General features: G+C 38.9%; 2 protein-coding genes across 4 annotated transcripts in view; one reads left to right on the forward strand and one right to left on the reverse strand.

Moving 5' to 3' along the window:
- The window catches only part of PHF24 (PHD finger protein 24), a 162,838-nt gene that overhangs the window by 84,558 nt on the left and 51,870 nt on the right, over nt 1–26,410 (forward strand). The window lies entirely within an intron of this gene.
- The window catches only part of SPATA31F3 (SPATA31 subfamily F member 3), an 80,824-nt gene that overhangs the window by 29,970 nt on the left and 24,444 nt on the right, over nt 1–26,410 (reverse strand). The window contains exon 2 of the mRNA XM_077761919.1: nt 15,323–15,397. Coding sequence (XP_077618045.1) covers nt 15,323–15,370 — 48 coding nt within the window. The 5' untranslated portion in view covers nt 15,371–15,397. The remainder of the gene's footprint in view (nt 1–15,322; nt 15,398–26,410) is intronic.

A 26,410-nucleotide genomic window follows, 5' to 3' on the forward strand; every position in this document is an offset into this window, starting at 1 on the left:
CAGAGTGGCTGCGCCAGTTTGTATTTCCACCAATAATGCAAGAGGGTTCTCCTTTCTCCACATCCTCACCAACACTTGTTGTTTCTTATGTTGTTGATTTTAGCCATTCTGACAGGTGTGAGGTGATATTTCATCATGGTTTTGATTTGTATTTCCCTGATGATGAATGATGTTGAGCATCTTTTCATGTGTCTGTTGGCCATCTGTATGTCTTCCTTGTAAAAATGTTCTTCATATCTTCTGTCCATTTTTAATTGGATTATTCTCTTTTGGGGTATTTAGTTTCATAAGTTTTTATATATTTTGGATACAAACCCTTTGTCAGCTATGTTAGTTGCAAATATCTTCTTCCATTCTGTGGATTACCTTTTAGTTTTGTTAACTGTTTCTTTCGCCATGCAGCAGCTTTTTATTTTGATGAAGTCCCAACAGTTTGTTTTTGCTTTTGTTTTCCTTGCCTCACGAGACATTTTCAGAAAGAAGTTGCTATGGCTAATGTCAAAGAGGTTACTGCCTATGCTCTCTTCTAGTGTTTTCATGGTTTTAGGTCTCACATTGACATGTATAGAACACCACCCAACAGAAAGCAAAATGCCCATTCGTTTCAAGTGCATATGGAATAATTTATCAAGATAGAACATATCTGGGCCATAAAACAAAACTTAAAGTTTTAAAATCTGAAACTGTACAAAGTATATTATTTCACCATAGCAGAATTAAACTAGAAGTGATAGTTTAATGACTGGAAAGATATCTGGAAAATCCTCAAATATTTGGACAAAATGCTGATGAAAGAAATAAGAGAAGACATAGATAAACAAAGAGGTATATTAAGTTCAAAGATTGGAAAATTAATAGTGTAAACATTTCAATTTTGCCCAAGTTGATCTATTAATTCCCTGCAGAACTTTTTTGTAAATTTATATGGAAAGGCAAAGAAAGTAGAATACCCAAAACAACTAAGGAAAAGAAGAATAAAATGGAGGACTCATGTTACCTGATTTCAAGACTTACTATATAAAGCTACAGTAACCAATACAGTGTAGTATCAGATAAAAGAAAGACACAAAAATCAGTGGAATAGAATAGAGCAATTAATAAACTGCAGCTTGTGGTCCAAATCTGACCCTCTATTTTTGAAAATAAAGTTTTATGGAATACATGCATGCTCATCTTACATATTGTACATATATGGCTGCTTTTATGCTAAAATAGCTGAGAGAGTAGTTGCTACAAAGACCATATAGCCTAAATTATTTACTATCTAGTAGCCTTAAATATTTACTATTTGGCCCTTTAAGGAAAAAAGTCTATTCCTGAAATAGAAAGTCCAGAAATAAACCCAACACATAAATAGCCAAGTGATTTTTGACCAAAGTGAAAAGCCAAAAGAATAGAAAAAAAATGACAGCCTTTCAACAAATGATGCCAGAAAAACTGGGCATCCATTTGCACCCCACCACCACATACACACAAAAAAAAGCCTAACTGAATTTGGCCTATACTTCACACATTCCAAATTAACTCAAACTTGAACAGAGACCTAAAAGCAAAATATAAAACCATAAAACTCTTAGAAGAAAACATAAAAGACCTTTGTGACTTTGAGCTGGGCAAAGAGTTTTTAGATACACTATCCAAGCAATAACCATAAAAGGACAGACACATTGATAAATTGGACTTCATCAAAATTCTAAACTTCTGCTTTTTTGAAAGATATTGTTAAGAGAATGAAAAGACAAGCCACAGACTGGGAGAAAATATTTGCAAATCAGATATATGATGAAGGACTTGTATCCAGAATATATAAAGAACTCTTGAAACTCAACAGTACTAAAATAAATGGCCCAACTAAAAAATGAGCCAGGGGGACCTGGGTGGCTCAGTCAGTTAAACGTCCAGCTCTTGATTTCAGCTCAGGTCATGATCTCATGTTTTATGAGTTCAAGCCCTGCATCAGGCTCTGTGCTAACAGTGTGCACTTAATTGGGATTCTCTCTCTGCCCCTCCCCTGCTCATATAAACTCTCTCTCTCCATCAAAATAAATAAATAAGCTTAAAAAATACAGTCTTTAAATTTTTTCAAAGTGAAATAAAATCAATGGGAACTCTTGACACCAAATTTAGTACTCTGAAAAATCTGTAATTAAAAACAAATTTTTAATGGGCAAAAGACTTGTATGGATACATCACCAAAGAAGACATACAGATGACAAATAAGCACAGAAAAAGATGCTCAATATTATTACTCATTAAGTAAATGCAAATTAAAACCACAATGAAATACTAACATAAACCTATTAGAATGCCTAAAAAAAACAAACTGAAACAAAAACTGATAATACACTGCTGGTAGAGATTCAAAATGGTACAGCCACTTTGTAAAACATTTTTCCAGTTTCTTACAAATTTAAGATATTTACCATACCACTCAAGTAATCTCAGTTCTACTTATTACTAAATTGAAATGAAAGCCTCTGTTCACACAAAAACCAGTATGTGAATTTTTCTCATTTTTCTCTCATCCTCAGCCTTGATCCTACCTCCAGATTGCTCAACTGCTTTTGGCTTCTCAGCTTGACTCTCAGCTTTACTTACAAACTCTTTAAAACTCTCCCTTTAATCATCCTTGCTCCTTGCTGCCTTCAGTAGCCTCAGGCCCTGGAACCTAACCTCTAGCACTGGCAAATGCTCCACCCAGGACTACCAGTTCAATTATAAGCATGATATCATGCAAGCCCATTGCTGTTTTATCTATAAGCATTTTATGAGAGCCTAATAGTTTACTGGACTCTGGCATCCCTTCTCTATATCACTTTTTGGGTTCTTAATATTTATCAGATCCCTACAGTTGTTTAAGACTCCAGAAAATGGGAGTCCTGCATTGGGAGTTAATGACCAACTAGGTTTCCTTATTAAAAATATCAAATAAAATAAATAGAGTCTGAAATAAAATCTGAGCTCAAGTTAGCTTCTTAATTGTATATTATTGCTTTGTTCATTCTTATCTACTTGCTATCTTCAGGCACATTAAAACTTTTCTTTGAGGGGCGCCTGTGTGGCTCAGTCAATTAAACATCCAACTCTTGGTTCGGCTCAAGTCATGATCTCATTTGTGACTTCAAGCTCCACGCTGGGCTCTGTGCTGACCATGCAGAGTCTGCTTGGGATTCTCTCTCTCTCTCTCTGCCCCTCCTCTGCTCTATCTCTTTTTTTGAGATTAGTCAATCTTCATCCACTCACTAAATTGGTTAGTCTGTGCTTTGAGCATACCATCCTTTGAGATAGCTTTTAAACACTGTCTCCAAGAAACTAGCAATTAATGGATTTGACAACTGTTTGTTCTGTGCTTAAGTTGGCACAAGAGCAGCCTCTGCGGATAACCTTGCTACACGGGTGGCAAAAACCTTTTAACCTAAGATATGCCCTAAGAAAGAGTATTCATAATTGAACTTGGTTTTGCAGCCAGGTATCTTGCCCTGTGATTAAAGTTTCTTGGCATAGAACAATTAATTGTATAATTTTGTGTGTGGAAAAGTGAAAATGCTTGCAACATGGGTAGGTGAGTGCATATGTCAATGACAATCTTAGCTATGAGTTCATGCTTGAGAGAGAAGGAAATGGAAATGGTTACTACCAATTTGGAACTCACAGAATAGAGTTGGGGCAGGGCACCTGGGTGGCTCAGTCGGTTAAGCGTCCAACTTTGGCTCAGGTCATGATCTCACATTGTGTGGGTTCTAGCCCCGCATCGGGCTCTGTGCTGACATCTTGGAGCCTGGAGCCTGCTTCGGATTCTGTTTCTCCTTCTCTCTCTGCCTCTTCCCCGCTTGCACTCTCTCTCTCTAAACTATAAACAGTAAAAAAAAATTTTTAATAAAAATAAATTAAAAAAAGAATAGATTTGGGGGAAATTTTTAAGTATACTAAACCTAATTGTTGAAATGATAAATTTGGTTTTTTTCTACTTTGGAGTTACAGAGACTTCAGAGAATTTCAAAATGTTATTAGCCTAAGTCCCTCTTCTAAGCAAGGCTCAGCCTCTGAGAACCAGAAGATGGTGTGGTAGATCCAGGGAAATATCTTGGTCCACACACAGTTCAAGTTGTTATAATCTGAAGATTTCTGTTTTCTGGCCTTTAATCTATGTTTGCCACAGTGGCATGTAGCTCTAGCTCTTAAATTTTTCAGTATCCCTATAAAATAAGTATAAATCCTCTCAATAAGTCATAGTATTTTCATAATACCTAATCAAATTTTTAGATAGTAAAAGGATTAAGGGAAATTTTTGTAGACATGTAGGATATAGGCAGAACTCACTTGGCATATTTCCAATAAGCACAAATTTCAGTTACGACAGTTCAATTAAATAACGCCAGTTCCCAAACAACATGATTGAGATTTCAGTTACCACAGTTATTAGCTGTGAGTAACTGCATGAAGTACAAACTTCACCTATTAACCTTTAGTCCACAAATCACTAAGTAAGTCACAGATGAGCACTGTGGTCAGTGGCGAATGCACCACTTCTTTCAAAAGTCTATCAATGATTGATCACCGTACGATCACTCGGTTTACCAGAGATAACAAGGAGAGTACAGTCATGCCGCCTCCTTATCTCCAGGTGATAAACCACATAGCACTTTACCAAAACAGATACTTGAAAGAAGGAATTAGTCAACAAAGATGAAAGTGCAGCAAAGAAACAAAAAGTAATAATGCTAGGGGTGAAGTCTGAATGAAATGTAAATGGAGTTAGGGAAGAAACAGCTGACCATGGATGACACTGCCACCAGTGGAGAGACCCTACATATGCAGCAAGAGGAATGTAGTGAAGACGGACTTAACATAAATGGGGAAAGGATGATTGTGTCCCAGAAAAAGTGATGCCAGCAAAATACCTCATATTAAAGTAACTGTCAGAGAGATTTCATAACACTGGAAGTGCAAAGGATAAAATGCTGGAAACTAATCCAGACTTAGGAGTATGATAATTTGCAAAGGGACAAAAAAGATACTCACTCTACACCCTAAGTTACATTATAAGAAGAAGGCAAGCATGATTCAAACCATTCTTGAGAAAAAAATTTTTTGGCAGAAAGTGTTTTATTAACTCTTAGCAAGACAGTTCAGAGGGTATTTGAAAGCATTATCATCACTGTAATACTATGCAACCTTCTTAAAATGATAGATTTTCAAAGAGAAATACATATTTTCCATGTACATGGACAATAATACAGTATAAAGAAAAACACTTTTCCTATATAAATTACTCTGTATCTTTGAAAATTTTTAAATATCACTGAATAGTTTAATTTAAAAACTCACAAGCTTTTGAATACTGGAGTATTGATGAACAAAACCATGGATTTTTTGTTTACAAAGTTATTGAAGTGTTCACACCTACAAAATTGTTGGAAAAAAATACATAAAATATATCCTCTAAAATGTCTCTATAAGTAGCAAAGACCAATCTGTAAGCCTTTTTTTTTAAATGTTTTTTTTTATTTATTTCTGAGAGAGAGACAGTGTGAGCAGAGGAGGATCAGAGAGAGAGGGAGATACAGAATCTGAAGCAGGCTCCAGGCTCTGAGCTAGCTGTTAGCACAGAGCCCGACACAGGGCTCGAACGCATGAACCGTGAGATCATGACCTGAGCCGAAGTTGGACACTTAACCAACTGAGCCACCCAGGCGCCCCTCTGTAAGCCTTAATATATCACTTCAGAGTTTAGAGACAGAGGAAGGGAAAATCCTTAGCAGTAGTATCTTGGTAAATTTTGATGGGTGTGTGTGGGGGGGTTGATGGCATGGAGGAGGGCGCTTGTTGGGATGAGCACTGGGTGTTGTTGGAAACCAACTTGACGATAAACTTTATTTAAAAAAATTTTTTTAAATAAAACACCTGAAGTCTCAGTATTTCTAATTACAGTGTACTAAACAGTAGTTCTACTACTTTTTTCATTTTCCTATTCATTATCATTGGCAATAAGAGAGTCTTTAATGTTTTGACAAAACAGTTTGAAAGGTCACTAAACAATTGTAAATTTCCCCATTGATTATTTAAGATCACTTTACCTGGTTTCAGCTTGCACAGTCCTTTTTATGATCCTAGGCTATTGTGGAAAGTAAGAACTGCCTGTGCTGGAAAATGAATTACCTTAAGAATCATTTATATTGATTAGACTAGTAGTTTTCATATTGTGCTCTGCAAAATCCTGGGTTCCAGCAAGTGTTCCAGGACTTTCAAACATTTTACAAGTATTGATTTTAATTTCATTTTTAAAGTGTAATTTAACTATTTTTCTTAACTATATTTTGGAAGTTTCAAAATGTATAGAAAAAATGAAGTGACAGTGCTAAAAGCCCTTTCCCTTCTTCAGTCCTCTCACACATTTTTCCCTTGTTACTAATTATTATATTAGTATGGCATACTTGTTACAATTAATGAACAATATTAATACATTATTATTAATTAAAGTCTACATTCTAATGAAATTCCTATATTTTAAAAAGTTTATTTATTTTGAGAGAGAGAGAGAGAGAGAGCAAGCAGGGGAAAGGGGCAGAAGGAGAGCACAGGGCTTCTGAGATCATAACCTGAGCCAAAATCAAGAGTCAGACACTTAACTAACTGAGCCACCCAGGCACCCCTCAAATTTCCACAATTTTAAAATAATGCTCCTTTCCTGTTTCTGGATCCCATCCAGGATAGTACATTTCATTTAGCTGTTATGTCTCCTTAGGCTTCTCTTGGCTGTGACAGTTCCACAGACTTCCCTTGTTTTTGATGTCCTTGACAGTTTTGAGGAGTACTGGTCAGACATATTGTAAAATGTCTCTCTACTAGAATTTGTCTATTGTTGTTCTCATGATTAGATTGGGATTATGGGGTTTGGAGAGGAAGATTACACAGGTAAAGTGCCAATTTTATTATTTATTTATTTATTCATTCATTCATTCATTTTTTAATGAATATAGATGGAATTTGAGAAACTTAACAGAAGACCATGGAGGAAGGGAAGGGGGAAAAAGGTTTCAAACAGAAACGGAGGCAAACCATAAGAGACTCTTAAGAGTTCACGCCTCACCTGATATCAGAATACAAATCTCTAAAAGAAAGCACACACAAAGAATGTATGGGAAGGCTTATCCAAAGCTTATTTTACCTTGTGGAATATAAGTTCTACTAGAGAGAAAACTTATAAATGAAATGAGTGTGATCTGGGTTATCAAAAATGTACAAATTGGAGAGGGGATAAAATAGGTGCATGGAGTGAAGAGGTATAGACTTCCAGTGATAAAAAAAACAAAATATACTACTTTGTGCTTTGTGGTCTTGAAAGAATTCACATAACATGGAAACCATACAAATGTGTCAAGATCTTTACCTTAGGAAGTACCAAAGAATTCATACTGGACAGAAACGTTACACATGTAATAAAGGCAGTAATTTGTTTAGCCAATTCTTCAACGGACTACAATTTAAAAATCCACACTAAGGGAACTACTTCCAATTTGAGGAGTAACCAATCTTCAATGTTAAATTCCACAGAAAATTAAAATGATTTAAGGGGCGCCTGGGGGGCTCAGTCAGTTAAGCATCCGACTTCAGCTCAGGTCATGATCTCGTGGTCTGTGGGCTCGAGCCCAGCATCAGGATCTGTGTGACAGCTCAGAGTCTGGAGCCTGTTTCAGATTCTGTGTGTGTGTGTGTGTGTCTCTCTCTCTGCCCCTCCCAGTTCGTGCTGTTTCTCTCTCTGTCTCAAAAATAAATAAATGTTAAAAAAAAAAAAAAAAGAAAGAAAACCCTAAAGACTCCACCAAAAAAACTACTAGAACTAATAAGTGAATTTAGGAAAGTTGAAGGACACAAAATAATGTGCAGAAATCTGTTGCATTTTTGTACACTAAATAATGAAGCAGCAGAATGAGAAATTAAGACAATAACTCCATTTACAACTGCACCAAAAATAAGATACCTAGCAATAAACCTAACCAAAGAAGTGCAAGATCTATACTCTGAAAACTATAAAACACTGATGAAAGAAATTGAAGACCACACAAAAAGATGGAAAGACATTCCACACTTACAGACTGGAAGAGCAAATATTGTTAAAATGTCTATACCACCCAAGGCAGTCTACAGATTTAATGCAATCAGTATCAAAATCAATAGCATTTTTCACAGAACTAGAATAAATCCTAAAATTTATATGAAATCACAAAAGACCCTGAATAGCCTAGGCAATTTGAAAAAAGAAAAGCAAAGGTGGAGGCATCACAATTTCAGATTTCAAGTTATATTACAAAGCTATAGTAATCAAAACAGTATAGTACTGGCACAAAAATAGACACATAGATCAATGCAACAGAATAGAAAACTCAGAAACAAACCCATAATTATATGGTCAATTAATCTTTGACAAAGCAGAAAAGAATACCCAATGGGAAAAAGATAGTTTCTTCAGCAAATTGTGCTGAGAAAACTGGCCAGCTATATGCAAAAGAATGAAACTGGACCACTTTATTACACCATACACAAAAATAAACTCAAAATAGATTAAAGACCTAAATATGAGACTTAAAACTATAAAAGTCCTAGAAAAGAATACAGGCAGTAATGTCTCTGACATCAGCCATAGCAATATTTTTCTAGATATGTCTTTTAAACCAAAGGAAATAAGAGCAAAACTAAACTATTGGGACTATATCAAAATAAAAAGCTTTTGCAGAGCCAAGGAAACAATCAACAAAATTAAAAGGCAACCTACTGAATAGGAGAAGATATTTGCAAATGACATATCTAATAAAGAGCTAGTATCCAAAATATATAAAGAACTGATACAACAACACCCAAAAAAACAAATAATCCAATTGAAAAATGGGCAGAAGACATGAATAGACATTTCTCCAAAGACATCCAGCTGGCCAAAAGACACATGAAAAGATGCTCAAAATCACTCATCATTGGGGAAATACAAATCAAAACTACAATGAGATATCACCTCACACCTGTCATAATGACTAAAATCAAAACACAAGAATGTTGGTGAGGATGTAGACAAAGGAATACTCTTTCACTGTTGGTGGGAATACAAACTGGTGCATCTACTATGGAAGACATATGGAAGTTCCTCAAAAAATTAAAAATTATCACACTACTTGGTATTTACCCAAAAAATATAAAAACACTAACCCAAAGGATATTGGCACTCCTGTGTCTATAGCAGCATTTTCCACAATAGCCAAATTATGGAAGCAGCCCAAGTGTCCATCAACAGGTGAATAAAGAAGATGTGATATTGGGGCGCCTGGGTGGCTTAGTCGGTTAAGCGTCCGACTTTCGCTTAGGTCATGATCTCGCGGTTCGTGGGTTCGGGCCCCGCGTCGGGCTCTGTGCTGACTGCCAGCTCAGAGCCTGGAGCCTGTTTCAGTCTGTGACTCCCTCTCTCTCTGACCCTCCCCTGCTCACGCTGTCTCTCTCTCTCTCTCCTAGAAAGAAATAAAATAAAAAAAAATTAAAAAAAAAGATGTGATACACACACGCACACACACACACGCGCGCGCGCACACACACACACACACTATATTATTCAGCCATAAAAAAGAATGAAATCTTACTAGTTGCAGGGATGAAGCTAGAAAGTATAATGTTAAGTGAAATAAGTCAGAGAAAGACATACCATATGATTTCACTCATATATGGAAATTTACGAAACAAAACAAATGAGCAAAGGGGAAAAAAAGAAGAGAGAAACAGAAAGAGATGATTAACTATAGAGAATAAACTTATGGTTAATAGAAAGGAGATGAATGGGGAGATGGGTAAAGTAGGTGATGGGGATTAAGGAGTGCACTTGTTTGATGAATACTGGGTGATGTATGAAATTGTATTTTACACCTGAAACTAACATAACAGTGTATGTTAACTATACTGGAATTAAAATAAAATAAAAATAAATTTTAAATAAAAACTTTAAAATAATAAACAAGAAATCTTTTAAATTTTTTAAAGTTTATTTATTTTGAGAAAGACAGTATGAGCAGAATAGGGACAGAGAGACAAGACACAGAATCTGAAGCAGGCTCCAGGCTCTGAGCTGTCAGCACAGAGCCAGACATGGGGCTCAAACTCACAGACCTTGAGGTCATGACCTGAGCTAAAGTTGGACACTCAACTGACTGAGCCACCTAAGCGCCCCCAAATTTTTAAATCATAATAAGATGGAAACATAGGCTCTATAAACAAAGAAAGAAAGAAAGAAGAAAAAATTTAATGAACAAACAGAAACCAGAACCAGACCTATAAAGACCTATACAAAGAACCAACTGATGGTTGCCAAGGCATAGGGGTTAGGGGGATTGGCAAAATATGAAGAGAGTGGAAGATACAGGCTTCCAGTTATGGAATGAGTAAACAACAGGAATAAAAGGCATAGTATGATATTATTGTATGGTCACATATGATAGCTATACTTGTAAACATAGCATAAAGCGTGGTACAACATAAAATTTGTCTAGTCACTATTTTGTACACCTGAAACTAATGTAACACTCTGTGTCAACCATACTCAGAAATTTTTTCCAAATGAATATACAATACACTTTCTAACAGCCCCTCTACTAATTTTTTTAACACACTGAAAACTACCAAACTATGAAGTTTTATAAAAAAAAAAAATTGGAACAAAGCTTCTCTTTTAATGTCTCTGCTTTAAGAAAATCCTGAGGTTGCAAGACAGTAGATTACCATTTACAACCACTTAGCAATATGAATAAGAACTTTCATAATACTGTTCAAAACAAGTCAGAAATACAAATAAGGAGCTAGAAAGGAAGATTAGTTTGTTTCTTTAAAGCTATTTTTCAATAGTGTGTTATGCCCAGATCGCGATCTCCCCAAAATCCCAAGACCACCACGGAGTCCGAATCACGTATGCAAAAGCAAAGGGCTTTATTATGGGCTGAAGCTCGGACTCCCAGACTTCACCAGCGTATGGATCTGTGCTGAGAGCCTCGAACAAGGGCAGAGTAGTGTTTTTATGGGGTTTGAGACGGGGGAGTTACAGAAGTTGTGACATGGGAACAGTGATCCAACCATAACAATTCAACATCATTGACAGCAGGTTTGACCATACACATTGTCTTGAGTATTTGTTACTTTTGGCGGGATCCAATTACAACATTTAGAGTACCTTTAAATTCAACCAATCACAGAGCGAGCCTAGGGTCTTGTTTGGCGACTAGCAGGTTAACTTTAACGTTAGGTAACAGGGTCCTTTCTATAGTTTCTATCTCCAGGCCTCTCCCTCAGTAATGTGGAGGGTGGTCTCTGGACTTTCCTGATTGGGTGTTGCAAGGGTGGTTTCTCCTGCCTTGGGCAACATGTAACTGCCTGATAGTTTCGGGAAAGCTGAAACTCAGGCCTTCTAGTTCAGAGGGGAAGCTTAAAGCCTGTCATGGAGTCAGTTTGGTTTAGATGTTTAGACTTGTGGCCTTACAGGTGTATGTGTTTGAGTTTTAAATTTTTGATCCAACTTAGGGGTGCCTGGGTGGCTTGGTCAGTTAAGAATCCGACTCTTGTTTTCAGCTCAGGTCATGATCTCACATTCATGAAATTGAGCTCCACATGAGGCTCCATGCCCAGCTTGGGATTCTCTATCTCCCTCTCTCTCTCTGCTCCTCCCTGCTTGTGTGCTCTCTCTCTCTCTCTCTCTCAAGATAAATAAACTTTAAAAATAATTAAAATTTTGATCCAACCTCACACCAGCACTATAGTATAATACAAATAAATATAAAATCACACACAAAAAAAGTGCTACTTGGGAAAAAGTAGGGTGTTTTGACTGTGGATAGCACTGAAACATAGCTAATCTTGGGGCTGTGCTGTCAGAGAAAGCTTTGCAGAGGGTGACATCTAGATTGAGACCAAAAGAGTGAATTAATTTGAAGAAGAGCATTCTACACAGAGAGGATAATGTATACAAAGGTGTAGAAGTAGAAAAAACTTGCACATGAGGAAGTGAAACAAGCAGCACAGAGTGATAGTGAAGAGCCCAGGTCAAAGACAAATGGCCTGGATATGAATCCCAGCTAACACCCCCCACTTGCTGTGCGACCTTGCATAATTTACATAACCTCTCTGGATCTTGGTTTCCTTTTATACATCTACCTCGTAAGTTGTTTGTAAGAACAGTAATTAATTGTTCAATAAATATTAGTTTATAATATAATAACTGTTTAAACTAAAATGGTGCTACAAGGTTTTGGAGACATAGGCAGGGCCATAATATCATGGAGGCTTCTAGGCTCTCTTAAGGATTTAGTATTCATCCTAAATGCAATGGAAAACTATTGAAGGATTTTAAGCAGAGGTGTAACATCCTGAAACTTGTGTTTTAAAACTTTAATCAGCAAATATTATGCTTCTTCTTTGTGGCAAAAGACTCTCATGAGCTAAACCTTTCCTATCAATTCAGCCTTCTTTTCTTTTTCAAATTTTTATTAAATTCTAGTTAATTAACATATACTGTAATATTGGTTTCAGGAGTAGAACTTAGTGATTCATCACTTACATACATCATCCAGTGCCCAATATACCCAGTGCCCTCTTTGATACCCATCACCCATCTAGCCCATCACTGCCCCACCGCCCTCCATCAACCCTCAGTTGTTCTCTATCTTAAAGAGTCTCTTAAGGTTTGTTTTTCTTTCTCTCTTTCTTCCCCCTTCCCATATGTTCATCTGTTTTGTTTCTTAAATTCCACATATGAGTGAGATCATATGGTATTTGTCTTTCTCTGCCTGGCTTATTTCACTAAGCATAATACACTCTAGCTCCATCCACATCATTGCAAATCAGCCTTCTTTTCATTCTCTACTTTGTTCCTTGATCCTTTCATGTGTGACAGTCTCTTTCAGGCAAGTGTTAAGTCAATTCAAAGTTAGCCCTCATAGGAGTGTTCTTCCCTTCCCCTTCCTCCTTTTCAACCACAATGTCCTGGCATAAGGGAAGGTTTACTACTCTTCTTTGGTAACATGGAGGTACAGCTGGTCTCCAAGCTTTTTCTGCTGCCCTTCAGTTGACCTGTTTCATTCTGTTTATTTCTAATCCATCTCAACAGTTCTATCCTTCTGGAATCCATTTGGGATGAACACTACCACCAGAACTCTGAGAGCATCAACTTCCATTACTGCCATTATCTCAGTGGCCCAGGAGTCTTGCTGTGGGTCTTGCTGTGTTCACAATATGCTGGGGCAACACAGGAACTTTTGAATCTCTTACATTCTAGATACAGACTACTGGGAACCAGCAGCATTGTTTGGGAAGGTCTATCTAGACACTTGCTTTCACAGATGCTCCACTACTGCCCACTCTCCCTTTTCCATCTTAGGTCAAACACAGAGCTTCTCCTAGGCTTGTACCTGACACCAAGCTCAAAGGATCTCAGGTCACCCTTCTCCAATTGTGAATATTTCTACTGTGTCTTCCCACCTCCATACCCCTATACTCAATAAACGCTGCCTGCTTTTTATTTCATCTTATTTTCTGAAGAGAATCTCCCCTTTATAGTATGTCCCCTCTTTAGGTAGGGACCATATTGGTGGAATGGCTGCAGGGGAATATAAGTGGATTTGAGAAACATGATTGGGATTAGGATGTCCATGAAAAAAAGCTACATTAGTTTATTGTCAAAATATCATCTGCAATTAAATTATTTGTCTTAGGAAACTATCAACACCTAGAGGAGAAAGCAGGAAACAACCTCCTTGACCTCCACCGCAGCAACTTCTTACTTGACACATCCCCAAAAACAAGGGAATCAAGAGCAAAAATAAACTATTGGGACCTCATCAAGATCAAAAGCTTCTGCACGGCNTGGGGGGGGGAAGGGGGAGATGGGCATGGAGGAGGGCACTTCTGGGGATGAGCACCGGGTATTATATGGAAACCAACTTGACAATAAACTATCGGTAAAATAAATAAAAATAAAACACTCTTATGGTTTGTCAAAAAAAAATCATTTGTCTCCACCACAAGATACAAGCTCCAAGAGGGATGGATCTCCTTTGTCTGTTTTAATTGCTGTATCTCTAGTGCCTGTTACTCAATACATATTTGTGGAAAGAATGAAGAAATAATATGAGCAAACTAACAAATAATGAGTGATTTTGTGCTATTGGCACTAGGATCAATTGGAGGGTTTTGAACAGAAGATTGAAGCAATCAGATTTGCAGGTTATCAGATATTTTTGTTAGGGACTTAATGTTTTGGTCCCCCACCTCCAAATTCATATATTGAAATCTAACCCCAACATACTGGTACTAGGAAATGAGGCCTTTGGAAGATAATTAGTATTAGATAAGGTAATGAGCGTGGAGGCATCATAAAGGGGATTAGTTCCCACATAAGAGTCATGAAAGAACTTGCTTCCCCTCTCTGTCATCTGAAGTTACACCAAAAAGACAGCCAGGAAACAGGCCCTCACAAGACAGCGAATCTACTGGCACTTTAATCTTGGACTTTCCAACCCCCAGAACTGTGAGAAATAAATTTCTGTCGTTTATAAGCCAGCCAGTCTATTGTATTTTGGTATAGAAGCCCAAGCATACTAAGACTACCAAGCTACCACTCACAGTCATCATAAGTGGCAGTCTTGTGAGGTAAGTAACAGTTATTAAATTAACTCTCATGTACCCATACTCCAGTAAGAGAATAGACTACTCTAAATATTCAAATCTATGAACAGCCTCCTGAGAAGAGCTGAGGAGATGTCACAAACATTAAGGCTGCCTTACCTTCTCTCTATATCATCTTTTTTACTTCTTCCTTCTCCTGACACTCTAGAGCCCTTTAGTTAGTGGAACTAGGTAGCCATTGTAACCCTTTCAGAGAATTTCAGCAGAAATCTGGATACCCAGCCCACTCTAATGTGGTATTTGCATTTCATGCTTAATTTGTCTATAACATTACAAATTTGATACTCCTACATTTCTACTATTATAATCATAATACTATTTTAGTACTTCTCTTTTGCAAGTGAAATTAGCACTTCCATGTAAAATAGAAAAATTGTTGGTTGTCTCCCTAATGTGTCTAGGGGCTTAATCCAAGCCTGAAGTTTAAGTTCTGAGTGCCTGAGCTGGCCTATTTTTGTGCAGTTTTCTCAGTGTACTTATGTGCTGCTGTGGACTTACGCCTGGGTCTCTTCGTGTTAGAGGATAACCTGTTTGAATTTTCCTTTGGTAAAACAGAAGGAATCCAAGACCAGAGACATCATCTAGGAGTACTCTCCTGTAATGTTCTCTTGTTTCTTACCTTTACAGGGTTTTCCAGCAGAAGGGCAGAACATGGAGACCTCTCCATTAAAAGAAGAACCAGGAATCTTGTGGGCTTCATGTAAGAAAAAAAAAAAAAAAAAAAAGCTTGAAGATTTTTTTCTAGATATGTCTCCTAAAGCAAGGGAAATAAAAGCAGAAATAAACTATTGGAACTATATCAAAATATAAAGCTTCTGCACAGCAAAGGAAATAATCAACAAAACAAAAAGACAACATACTGAATAAGAGAAGGGGTTAGTATCCAAAATATATAAAGAACTCATACAATTCTACACCCAAAAAACAAATAACCCAATTAAAAAATGGGCAGAAGACATGAGCAGACATTTCTCCAAAAAAGACATACAGATGGTCAACAGACACATGAAACAATTCAACATTACTCATCATCAGTGAAATCCAAATCAAAACCACAATGAGATATCACCTCACATCTGTCAGAATGCCTAAAATAAAAAACAAGTTTTGGTGAGGATGTAGAGAAAAAGAACCCAGTGTGCTGTTGGTGGGAATGCAAACTGGTATAGACACTGTCGAAAACAATATGGAGGTTCCTCAAAAAATTAAGAATAGAATTACCATATGATTCAATAACTCTATTATTGGGTATGTACCCAAAGAATACAAAAGGGGCAGAGAGAGAGAATCCCAAGCAGGCTCTGTGCTATCAGCAGTGAAGAGACCCATGCAGGGCTTGATGTCACCAACCATGAGATCATAATGTGAGCCAAAATCAAGAGTTGGACCCTTAACTGACAGAGCCACCCATGCACCCCAGTATACTTGTTTTTAAAATAAAATATACAATTATCCATGTAAATATTTTTATAAAAATAAGTAGCTTATAAATATATTCTTAACCTACTGCTATAATAAAATACTATTTTATATAAAAATCACAAAAAAGTTTTCCACATATTTTCTAAATATAGCCTAATCCTGCTTCTACCCTTTCTTGGCGTATCTCCTACTAGAATATAAGCCTCTCCACCATGATAATGTGAGTCCTCCCCCTTCTGCCAAAATATAAACTTCATGAGAGTAGGAACTCCTTTTTGTTTACTGCTATATCCCTAGCTCCAGGAGTACAACATGATAAAACACTCAATAAATATTGCTGAATAAGTGAATGTACATCTGCATGCATCTTCATCCAAATACAGTAATATAAATTCAATCAAATGGAAGCAAAAAGAATGCATATATTACATGGGTTTTATTACAGTATTGATAATGGGTAATGTTTATTAAGCATTTATTAATATGCTAGGTACTAGGCTAAGTACTTGATATATAAAAATACAATATAAATACTATTATTAATTTTATTTGTTAAAAACTTGGAGGCAATGGGGCACCTGAGTGGCTCAGTTGGTTAAGCATCTGACTCTTGATTTCAGCTCATGTCATGATCTCACAGTTCATGAGTTTGACCCCTGTGTCAGACTCCACACTGAGTAGAGTCTGCTTGGACTCCCCTCTCTCTGCGCCTCCCCCTGTTCGTGCTCTCTCTCTGTCTCTCTTAACACAAATATCATATGTTTGCACGTATAGGAGGATTAGGAGGAACTTGACGGAGGAACAAGGGGGAGAAGAAGGGCGGAAATGGTGGGGGAAAGGGAGAGAGGCAAACCATGAGAGACTCTTGAATGCTGACAAAAACTGAGGACTGATGGATGTGTGGGGGAGGGGGGTATGGGCATGGAGGAGGACCCTTGTGGGGATGAGCACTGAGTGTTATGTGGAAACTAATTTGACAATAAACTATTTGTAAAAAAATAAAAAAAATAATAAAAAAAACCCACATCTTCTTGATCCATTCATCTGTTGATGGATAATTAGGCTCTTTCCATGTTTTAGCTATTGTTGAGAGTGCTGCTGTGAACATTGGGGTACATGTGCTCCTATGCATCAGCATTTCTGTANATTACATACTTTTTTAAATTTACCAAACCCCTGAACCATCTTCATGAGTTTTTCTTCATAATAAAATTATAGAGTAAGACGATGTTCAAGTTCTCATTATTTGGATTCTCAAAATCACACAGTGAATGAAAGAGCAGCAATAAGGATTTTGATTCCTTAACCCTAGTATTTGGCCAAAGAAGCTCATATTTCTTCCCAGAAGACAAAAAACAAATATCTGTAGTAATGTTGCCCATGTCACAAGGGTCTGGTAAAGGAGACTTAATAAGTGATTACAAAATTCTTTGTAAATACAAACTGCTGTAGAAATGCAAAACATCTACAACAACAGTAATTAATTTTAATTATCATCTCTATTCTTGTTTGCATCTGTTTCTCAAAATGCACTTTGGGAGTTTTATTACCACATCTCAACAAATAAAGTAACCTCTTTCTTACACCCTACTAAGAAGCTTCCCCACACTCCCCCCAGCAGCTGAAGCTCTTTTCCTCCTTACCCCTACATACTTCCTATTTCCAGGTCATTAGCAAAGGCTGAATACTGACATTAATAAGAAAAAAGAATTAAGACTGAGACTTGAGCCTTTCAAAAATCCCTGAATTTCAAAATATTTGGCACAGGGCCTAGAGAAATACACAGACATTTCAAAACAGAATTCTCTGCCCTTCTGTACACAGAAAGGGAACTTTCCCTCCCTCTGAGCTCCAGTCATGTTCAGATAACTATGCTGAAATACCAGGTTGACAAATTATTGTTTACTTAGCAATGTAAGGCTCATCATAAGCACTGAATAAATATAACAATCTTGACAATGATCAATTCAACATTCACTTATGTAGAGTAATCCCCATACCCTACCTTATCCTCAAGGGATATGTTCCAAGACCATCAGTTGATGCCTGAAACTGTGGACAGTACCAAATCCTATATCTATAGCTAGCTAGCTATAGATATAGATATATTTCCCTATATATACATACCCATGATAAAGTTTAATTTAAAAATTAGGTACACTAGGGATGCCTGGGTGGCTCAGCTGGTTAAGCCTCTGACTTTGACTCAGGTCATGATTTCAGTTCGTGAGTTCAAGCCCTGCATCGGGCTCTGTGCTAACAGCTCAGAGCCTGGAGTCTGCTTCAGTTTCTGTGTCTCCTTTTCTCTCTGACCCTGCCCTGCTCCTGCTCTGTCTCTCTCTGTCTCTCAAAAATAAATAAACGTTGGGGCTCCTGGGTGGCTCAGTTGGCTAAGTGTCCAACTTTGGCTTAGGTCATGATCTCACGGTTAGTGGGTTCGAGCCCCGCATCGGGCTCTGTGCTGACAGCTAGCTCAGAGCCTGGAGCCTGCTTCAGATTCTGTCTCCCTCTCTCTCTGCTCCTCCCCCAATCATGCTCTGTCTCTCTGTCTCAAAAATAAATAAACATTTAAATAAATAAATAAATAAATAAACCAAACTCAGGCACACTAAGAGATCAACAAAAATAATGAATAATTAAAAAGAACAATTGTAACAATATACTAAAATAAAAGTTATATGAATGTGGTTTCTCTCAAAATATATATAATGTATTCACCCTTCTTGTGATGATGTGAGATGATAAACTTACATGGTAAGATGAAATGAGATAAATGATATAGGCATTCGAAGCACTGTTAAGCTACCAGTGACCTTTTGACATTATAGCAGGAGGAGTATCTGCTTCTAAACTGTGAGTAACTGAAACCACAGATAATGTGGAACTACTATACTGTCGGCTTCTTGAGTAGTTGTAACAGAGACTACATGGTTCCCAAACAAAAAATATTTAATATCTGGCCCAATATAGAAGTAGTTTGCCAACCCCTGATAGGGTGAGGCCTAAGTCCTAGGGAACTCCAATATAATAAGAAATATGAGAAGGAACAGTTCATGATATGGGCAGAAAAACAGGGAAAAGTGGTGTTTCCAAAGATAGATAAAGACGATAAAGAAATTGACGGGAGTGCCTGTGGAAGAAAACGGGGAGGGAGCTAGAGAAGGATAAGATCTGTCAGAGAGTGACACACGTCTGACTCATAGGAAGGAGAAGCAGAAAGAAGTAGGATAGGGAGAGCCTTAGACTGCCATGATGCTTTTAGAAAGTTTCTACAGAGCCAATATAGAATCCTTAGGCCAAAGTCATCAGTCAGAGGTGTCCTCTGTCTCACAGGAAAGGGCCTGTTGCAATATCCCTGCTGTGCATCTCACTGGCTAGAAACAGACCACAGGAAACATAGCCTCAGAGCAAATGCGGTAGTGTTACAATACAGCAGCTGGGGGCATCAGTCAATTATGCTCCTCACAGTCAGAGACAAGAGAGGCACATTCTCATGGTTACACACATCTCCCTCTCTACAAACAATTGTGAGGCAGTTCTTCCTTCATTCCCAGGGGCCTTTCTTCTTGAGGAAGGGCCAGGTTAGTGGAATGAACTACAGCCCTGATCATTGCTGTGGATCTCAGACCTGCAACTGATACCCATACTCTGGATTCTCCATTCTAAATTCTCCTCATTGTCATCTGTCACCTTGCTTGGTCTTGGTGGCTTACTGGTAGTATGATCTGAGGCTTCATTTTTGAAGGGTCTGGTAATCGTGCTGTTGGTAATCACACCCTTCTCAGGCTGGAGTTGCTGCCTGTGTCCATTCAAGGGTCAAAGGAATACTGGGAGATGCCCAACTGCATCACATAGATTCCACACATATTCCCTCCCTGTTCCTACTGTATAAAAGCAGCCTTACTTTTTCCTGCTGATCAGGGTCAACTACCTTTGCCAATATTGGTGACTCCTCTTCTCTCAGGCTGGTCCCTAGATACAAAGAATCTGAAATTGCCCTCATGACAGCCAAAGATTTTAGGTCAGTGGGATCCTTGCTGTGTCACCTGGCAACAGTACACCTTCTTTGGGGATGAGGACTTCCAACTTTGCAAAGCTCAGAGCTGCAGGTATAGAAAATACAAAATCCTCCATTGGGTCATTGTAAATAATTGACAAGCATCTTGCTTATCATCTGCTTGCATCTCCTGGTTCCCAGACCCATGTATTCTTCTCACTGGGGATGTAGCACCAGAAGTTGTTTTTTTTTTCCCCATTGCTTTAGAGTGTTTTCACAAATCTGGCACTTCAGCTGTACCTTTAAAAGACTGTTCCAACATTTCTAAGGCCAGCTCCCCCTGGATGGTGCAGTATATGACCAGTGGACTCATGACCATGGACCCACTTCACACACGTACCCGACTGTGAAGTGGGTTCCATGTCTGGATGCTAAGCTGTGTGAGAATCTCTGCTTATAGATTAGGAATTCGATAAGCCCCTAAATAGTGATGGTGGCTGAGGAACTATAGGTAGAAAAGGCAAACTCATACCCTAAATAAGTCACCTATCCCTGTGAGGATGAACCACTGGCCAAGGCCCAATGTAGTTGACGTGCCACCAAGTAGCTAGTTGGTTTCCTCAAAGAATAGTGCTCTATGGAGGACTCAGCATTGGTCTCTACTGTTGACAAGTTGAACATTCAGAGGCAGCAACAGTCAGAATTCTAAGGGCCTGCATTGTGATTCCCCCACTGGAGCTTAACAAAAGCTCCACTCAGCATCTTTTCCTATCACCAACACTTCCAACACCATATGGTTCTCCAGATCCTATCAGCAGAGCCCTTTTTTCCTCCAGGTCTCACTCAGAGCTGGCAGCCTTCCATGTTACCTGGTATATGAGCCAAAGCAATGATCTTAGGTGTAGAATATATTGCTTCCAGAACCCAAAGAGGACTTCTGGCACTGTGCTTCCATTTTTATGGTAGGGGATAAAAGATGAGGCAATTTTTTACTTTGGAGAGCTATCCCAACATATTCCAGACCATTAGATTCCTTAAACCTTCACTGAAATGGCAGGTTCCTTAATCTTGGTAGGGTTTATCTTCTACCACCTGGAGCACATCAGCATGCCATCAATGAAATGAATCAGTGTGATGGTTCTGTGGGATACCCAGGCAGTCCAGATCTCATCAGACTATATTATGACAGTGGGTAGGAAAGCTGACATAGACCTAAAGTCAAAGTGTAAATGAATAGATACTTTTGACCATCCTACATGAATACAGACTGTTCCTGATCCTCTTTCCTGACTGGCATTGAAAAAAAAAAAAAAAGAATTGTTTTGGCAGATAATGGCCATATATCATATGTCTGAAGACTTATCCATCTGCCCTAGCAATTAGACCATATCTGGCACAGTAGCTACGATGAAGGCTACTTCTTCTTTAAACCAGTAATAGTCTTCAGTCATTCTCTAGGGATGTGATATTGTTTCTGACTTACTATCTTGGCTGGGAAAGGAAGGAAGGTGAAGGAACAGTTTTGGAGGTTTCTACTTGGCATTCCTCACTCACTCTATCTTTTACCCTACAGACTAAGAACCGAGTGTGAGGGTTACTCTAACATCTATCAATGCAATCAGAAACAGATGAAATAACCACTGGGTGTGTTCACAAACCCAGCAGGCCCACTCTGAACCAGACTTTAGCAAGGCCTTAATTTATTACCTGGTCTCCCTATAGGTCCCCACTCTATTAGAACTATGCTGATGCTCTGGGTCTCCAGGTATCAATGTCAACTCAGACTGTGTCTAATAGTCTTCAAAATGTCTGGGCATTTTCCCTTCCCCAGTATACAATCACCCAAGTAAACTGCCAGAGGTCCCTTTCAGAAAAGAACTATGGGAATCATCATAGTATGTACCTGCCATGGTGTTGCTACCTCTTTTTCTGCTACAGACATCATGCCCTATTACCATCTCTACAGTTCTGTGCAACTCTAGTCCCTTGGCTATACCCTCAGGCCTCAAAGGTCATTATAATTATTGTGGCCACTATCACATTGAAGCTCTTCATCCTCATGAATATTAATAAGCCCCACTCTGTAACCACCTCTCCTACAATCAGCCCTGACCTGCAGAGAAAAGCTGCCACTATTATGCTGATGGTATTCTCACCAGTGCTTTCCTGATAGCCTTATTAATGGCGTATCTTCTGAGCCCTCCCATAGACAAAATCAGCTGGTATATTTTGTGGCTTCACATAAAATAGCTATTCCTGCTTGCCCACTTTCCTTAGCAACTTCTTTCTACTATCTGCCAGGATAGCTCAAGCACTTCTACTTCATTCAACACCAGCTATTCCTTTCTTTTCTTTTTTACAAATAGTTTATTGTCAAATTAGTTTCCACACAACACCCAGTGCTCATCCCCACAAGGGCCCTCCTCCATGCCCATCCCCCCTCCCCCCTACATCCATTAGTTCTCACTTTTTGTCAGCATTCAAGAGTGTCTCATGGTTTGCCTCTCTCCCTTTCCCCCACCATTTTCCCCCTTCTTCTCCCCCTTGTTCCTCAGTTAAGTTCCTCCTAATCCTCCTATACGTGCAAACATATGATATTTGTCCTTCTCTGCCTGACTTATTTCACTCAGCATAACACCCTCAAGGTCCATCCATGTTGCTACTCCTTTCTTAAAGACTCTAAGAGGGGCGCCTGGATGGCTCAGTCAGTTAAGCATCTGACTTCAGCTCAGGTCATGATCTCACAAAAAATCGTGAGTGCAAGCCCCGTGTCAGGCTCTGTGCTGACTCTCTGCCCCTTCCCCACTCACTCTGTGTGTGTGTCTCTCTCAAAAATAAATAAAAGTATTAAAAAAATTTTTAAAGACTCTAAGAACCACCTCATCCCCTGGGGTTCTTGCCAGTGTGTTAAATCCTATGACCCCCCAAAATTGTCCATAAGTCTATGAATTCCCGTTTATCCAGTCTTATATTCCAATCCCCTGATAAAAACATCCTCAAAATACAACCCCAAGTATACCACTTTGCTTCTGTTAGCTAATTCTTGCAGTTCCTTCCACGTATAACATCTTTCCCCCCTTTCCAGTTCCAGCATTTCCCTGGCCAGGTTGTATTAGTATTTAATCCCAAGTTATTGTCCTGCCACCCAGGGGAGGAGGTAGGGCTCCTGAAGTGGGTACCTGCTGCCTTTTGGGAGAAGGGATTATACAACTTATAATACAGTACAATGTCTATCAATGTAAAAGTGCTAGCCCTTATTATGGAAGAGTAAGCCACCTCTGCAAATTCTTAGGGTTCAGGGGAGTCTTTAGGGCCAAAATCCTTAGCAAGATCCATCCAGATGTCCCTAATCCTGTACATCATGGTCCCAGGTTTTCCCAGCTAGGACCCTTACCTTACCATAAAAGACCAGTCTTGACTGATAATTTAAATGCCTTGGGAGCTCTGCCATTCTAATCAGATCATCTGTTTGGTGCTCAGCTACGTCCTCTCTTCCACTGCAGTGTATGAGGGCTCTTATACTTAGACTTTAGCTCTATAATAGCCCTCCAATTCAGCTTAGTAGTAGCCAGCCAACTCCACTGTCTTTAGATGCATTGCTTCCCCCATATCTTCCAAATAACTGAATGGAGGTTAAAAAAAAAAAAAAAAAAGTCAACAAAGTCAATCCCTTCAACCAAGTTTTCCTAGTAGCAACTGGTTCACCACTCTGTGTCAGGGACTATTCAGACTTCACATATCACCCAGGAGGGAATAATCTTTGCCCACTGGGAAATAGGTGAACCATATTCAGAATCCCATCTTATTACCTGTTTTCTTGGGCCACATGTATTGGTTGGATCCTCTAAGAAGCAGATATCAAGATAAAATGAGATACACAAGAGATCTGTGTGGGAACAAGATGAACTCCTGTGACAGAAAATGGGGAGGGAACCAGAGAAGGGTGGGAGAGCTAACATAACATGATACAGGTCTGTCCCCTTGTGTAGGAGAGAAGGGATAAAAGGAAAGTTGGGTAGGAAGAGTCTCAGATGGTTATTCAGTTCAAAGGAAATTTTGGCAAGGCCAATGGGAAATCCTCAAGCCAAAGGAGTCTTACATCTTGCAGGAATGGCCTGCTTTGATAACACTGTTATGCTCTGTCACTGACTAAGAGCAGTCTGCAGGAAGTGTGGCCTAAGTGCAAACGCAATGGTAGGTTTACAGTGCGGTAGCTAGCGTTGCCAATCAATTACACTCCGTAGTAGAAAATATGAGTAGCGCGTTTTCATGGTCACAGCACCTTCAGGGATTATTCTGAGGATTAAATAAAGTAATATATGTTAAATGCTTAACTATCTAGCACATAGCAAGTGCCTGCATTTTGCTAGTTTTTGTTATAATTATTATTAGTAGGAGTAGCTGGTTCTTGGCCTGCCTAAGACATGATTTCATACCACTTAGAAGTTACATCAGTAATATCTTGACACCTTTATGGCGTCAACAGATACCAGAACTTCTGTTTCAGTAGAAAGAGAACTTCTGGCCTATAAGAAAAGTTTTTTTCTAAGTAATGGACATTCCTCTAGTAAGATTCCATACCCACTTCCATACCCATTCAGAGATGTGAATTTACTATTATACAGGTTTATAGCCACAATTATACATTAATAAAAGCCAATAGATTATGTATTACAAACTATATTTCTACAAGCGGGGGTCATTCTTTGACAACATGTGAAAGTACCTTAAAAAGTTTACAAAAATTGGGGTATTGGCTGGCTCAGTCAGTAGAGCATGCAACTCTTGATCTCAGGGTTATGAGTTCAAGCCCCATGTTGGGCCTAGAGCTTACTTAAAAAAAGAATTTCTTTTTTGTTTTTTAAGTATACAATAATTAAATCCCAATTTATCATTTTTATGATAGTGATGATGAGTTTGGTGGCTTAAAAAGTTACATTTGAGGGGCGCCTGGGTAGCTCAGTCGGTTAGGCGTCCGACTTTGGCTCAGGTCATGATCTCACAGTTCATGGGTTCAAGCCCCGCATCAGGCTCTGTGGGGATGGCTACCTCAGAGCCTGGAGCCTGTTTCGGATTCTGTGTCTCCCTCTCTCTGACTCTCCCCTGCTCACGCTGTCTCTCTCTCTCTCTCTCTCAGAAACAAATAAAACATTAAAAAAAATTTTTTTTAAGTTACATTTGAGGAACCTGGGTGGCTCAGTCAGTTAAGAGTCTGACTCTTTTTTTTCCTTAAATAGTTTATTGTCAGGTTGGTTTCCATATAACACCCAGTGCTCATCCCAATAAGTGTCCTCCCCCATGTCCATCACCCGCCTTCCCCTCTCCCCCACCCCCATCAGGCCTCAGTTTCTTCTCAGCATTCAAGAGTCTCTCATGCTTTGCCTCCCTTCCTCTCCCCAACTATTTTTCCCCTTCTTCTCCCTCATGGTCCTCCGTTAACTTCCTCCTAATCACTTGATTTTGGTTCAGGTCATTCTCTTATAGTTGTGACATGGAGCCCTGCATGAGGCTCTGTGCTGGGTGTGGAGCCTGCTTAAGGTTTTTCCATGGGGCACTTGAGTGTCTCAATCAGTTAAGTGTCAGACTCTTGATTTCCATTCAGGTCATGATCTCATGATTCATGGGATCAGGCCCTGTATGGGTCTCTGCACTGACAGTTGGGAGCCTGCTCAGGATTCTCTCTCTCCCTCTCTCTCTGTCCCTCCCCTGCTCACACTCACTTGTGCACTTGCTCTCTCTCTCTCAAAATAAACATTTAAAAAATATAAAAGCTTTAAAAAAAATTCTCTCTCCCGGGGCACTTCGGTGGCTCAGTCAGTTAAATGCCTGGCTCTTATGAATGGATCAAGAAGATGTGGTTTATCTATACCATGGAATACTACATGGCAATGAGAAACAATGAAATCTGGCCATGTGTAGCAACATGGATGGACCTTGAGGGTGTTATGCTGAGCGAAATAAGTCAGGCAGAGAAGGACAAATATCATATGTTTGCACGTATAGGAGGATTAGGAGGAACTTGACGGAGGAACAAGGGGGAGAAGAAGGGCGGAAATGGTGGGGGAAAGGGAGAGAAGCAAACCATGAGAGACTCTTGAATGCTGACAAAAACTGAGGACTGATGGATGTGGGGGGAGGGGGGATGGGCATGGAGGAGGACACTTGTGGGGATGAGCACTGAGTGTTATGTGGAAACTAATTTGACAATAAACTATTAAAAAAAAAATAAAAAATAAATGCCTGGCTCTTGGTTTCAGGTCAGGTGGTCATGACTTCATGGTTCATGGG

This window comes from Crocuta crocuta, unplaced genomic scaffold (assembly GCF_008692635.1).
Source record: "Crocuta crocuta isolate KB4526 unplaced genomic scaffold, BGI_CrCroc_1.0 scaffold204, whole genome shotgun sequence".
Classification (NCBI taxonomy): Eukaryota; Metazoa; Chordata; class Mammalia; order Carnivora; family Hyaenidae; genus Crocuta; species Crocuta crocuta.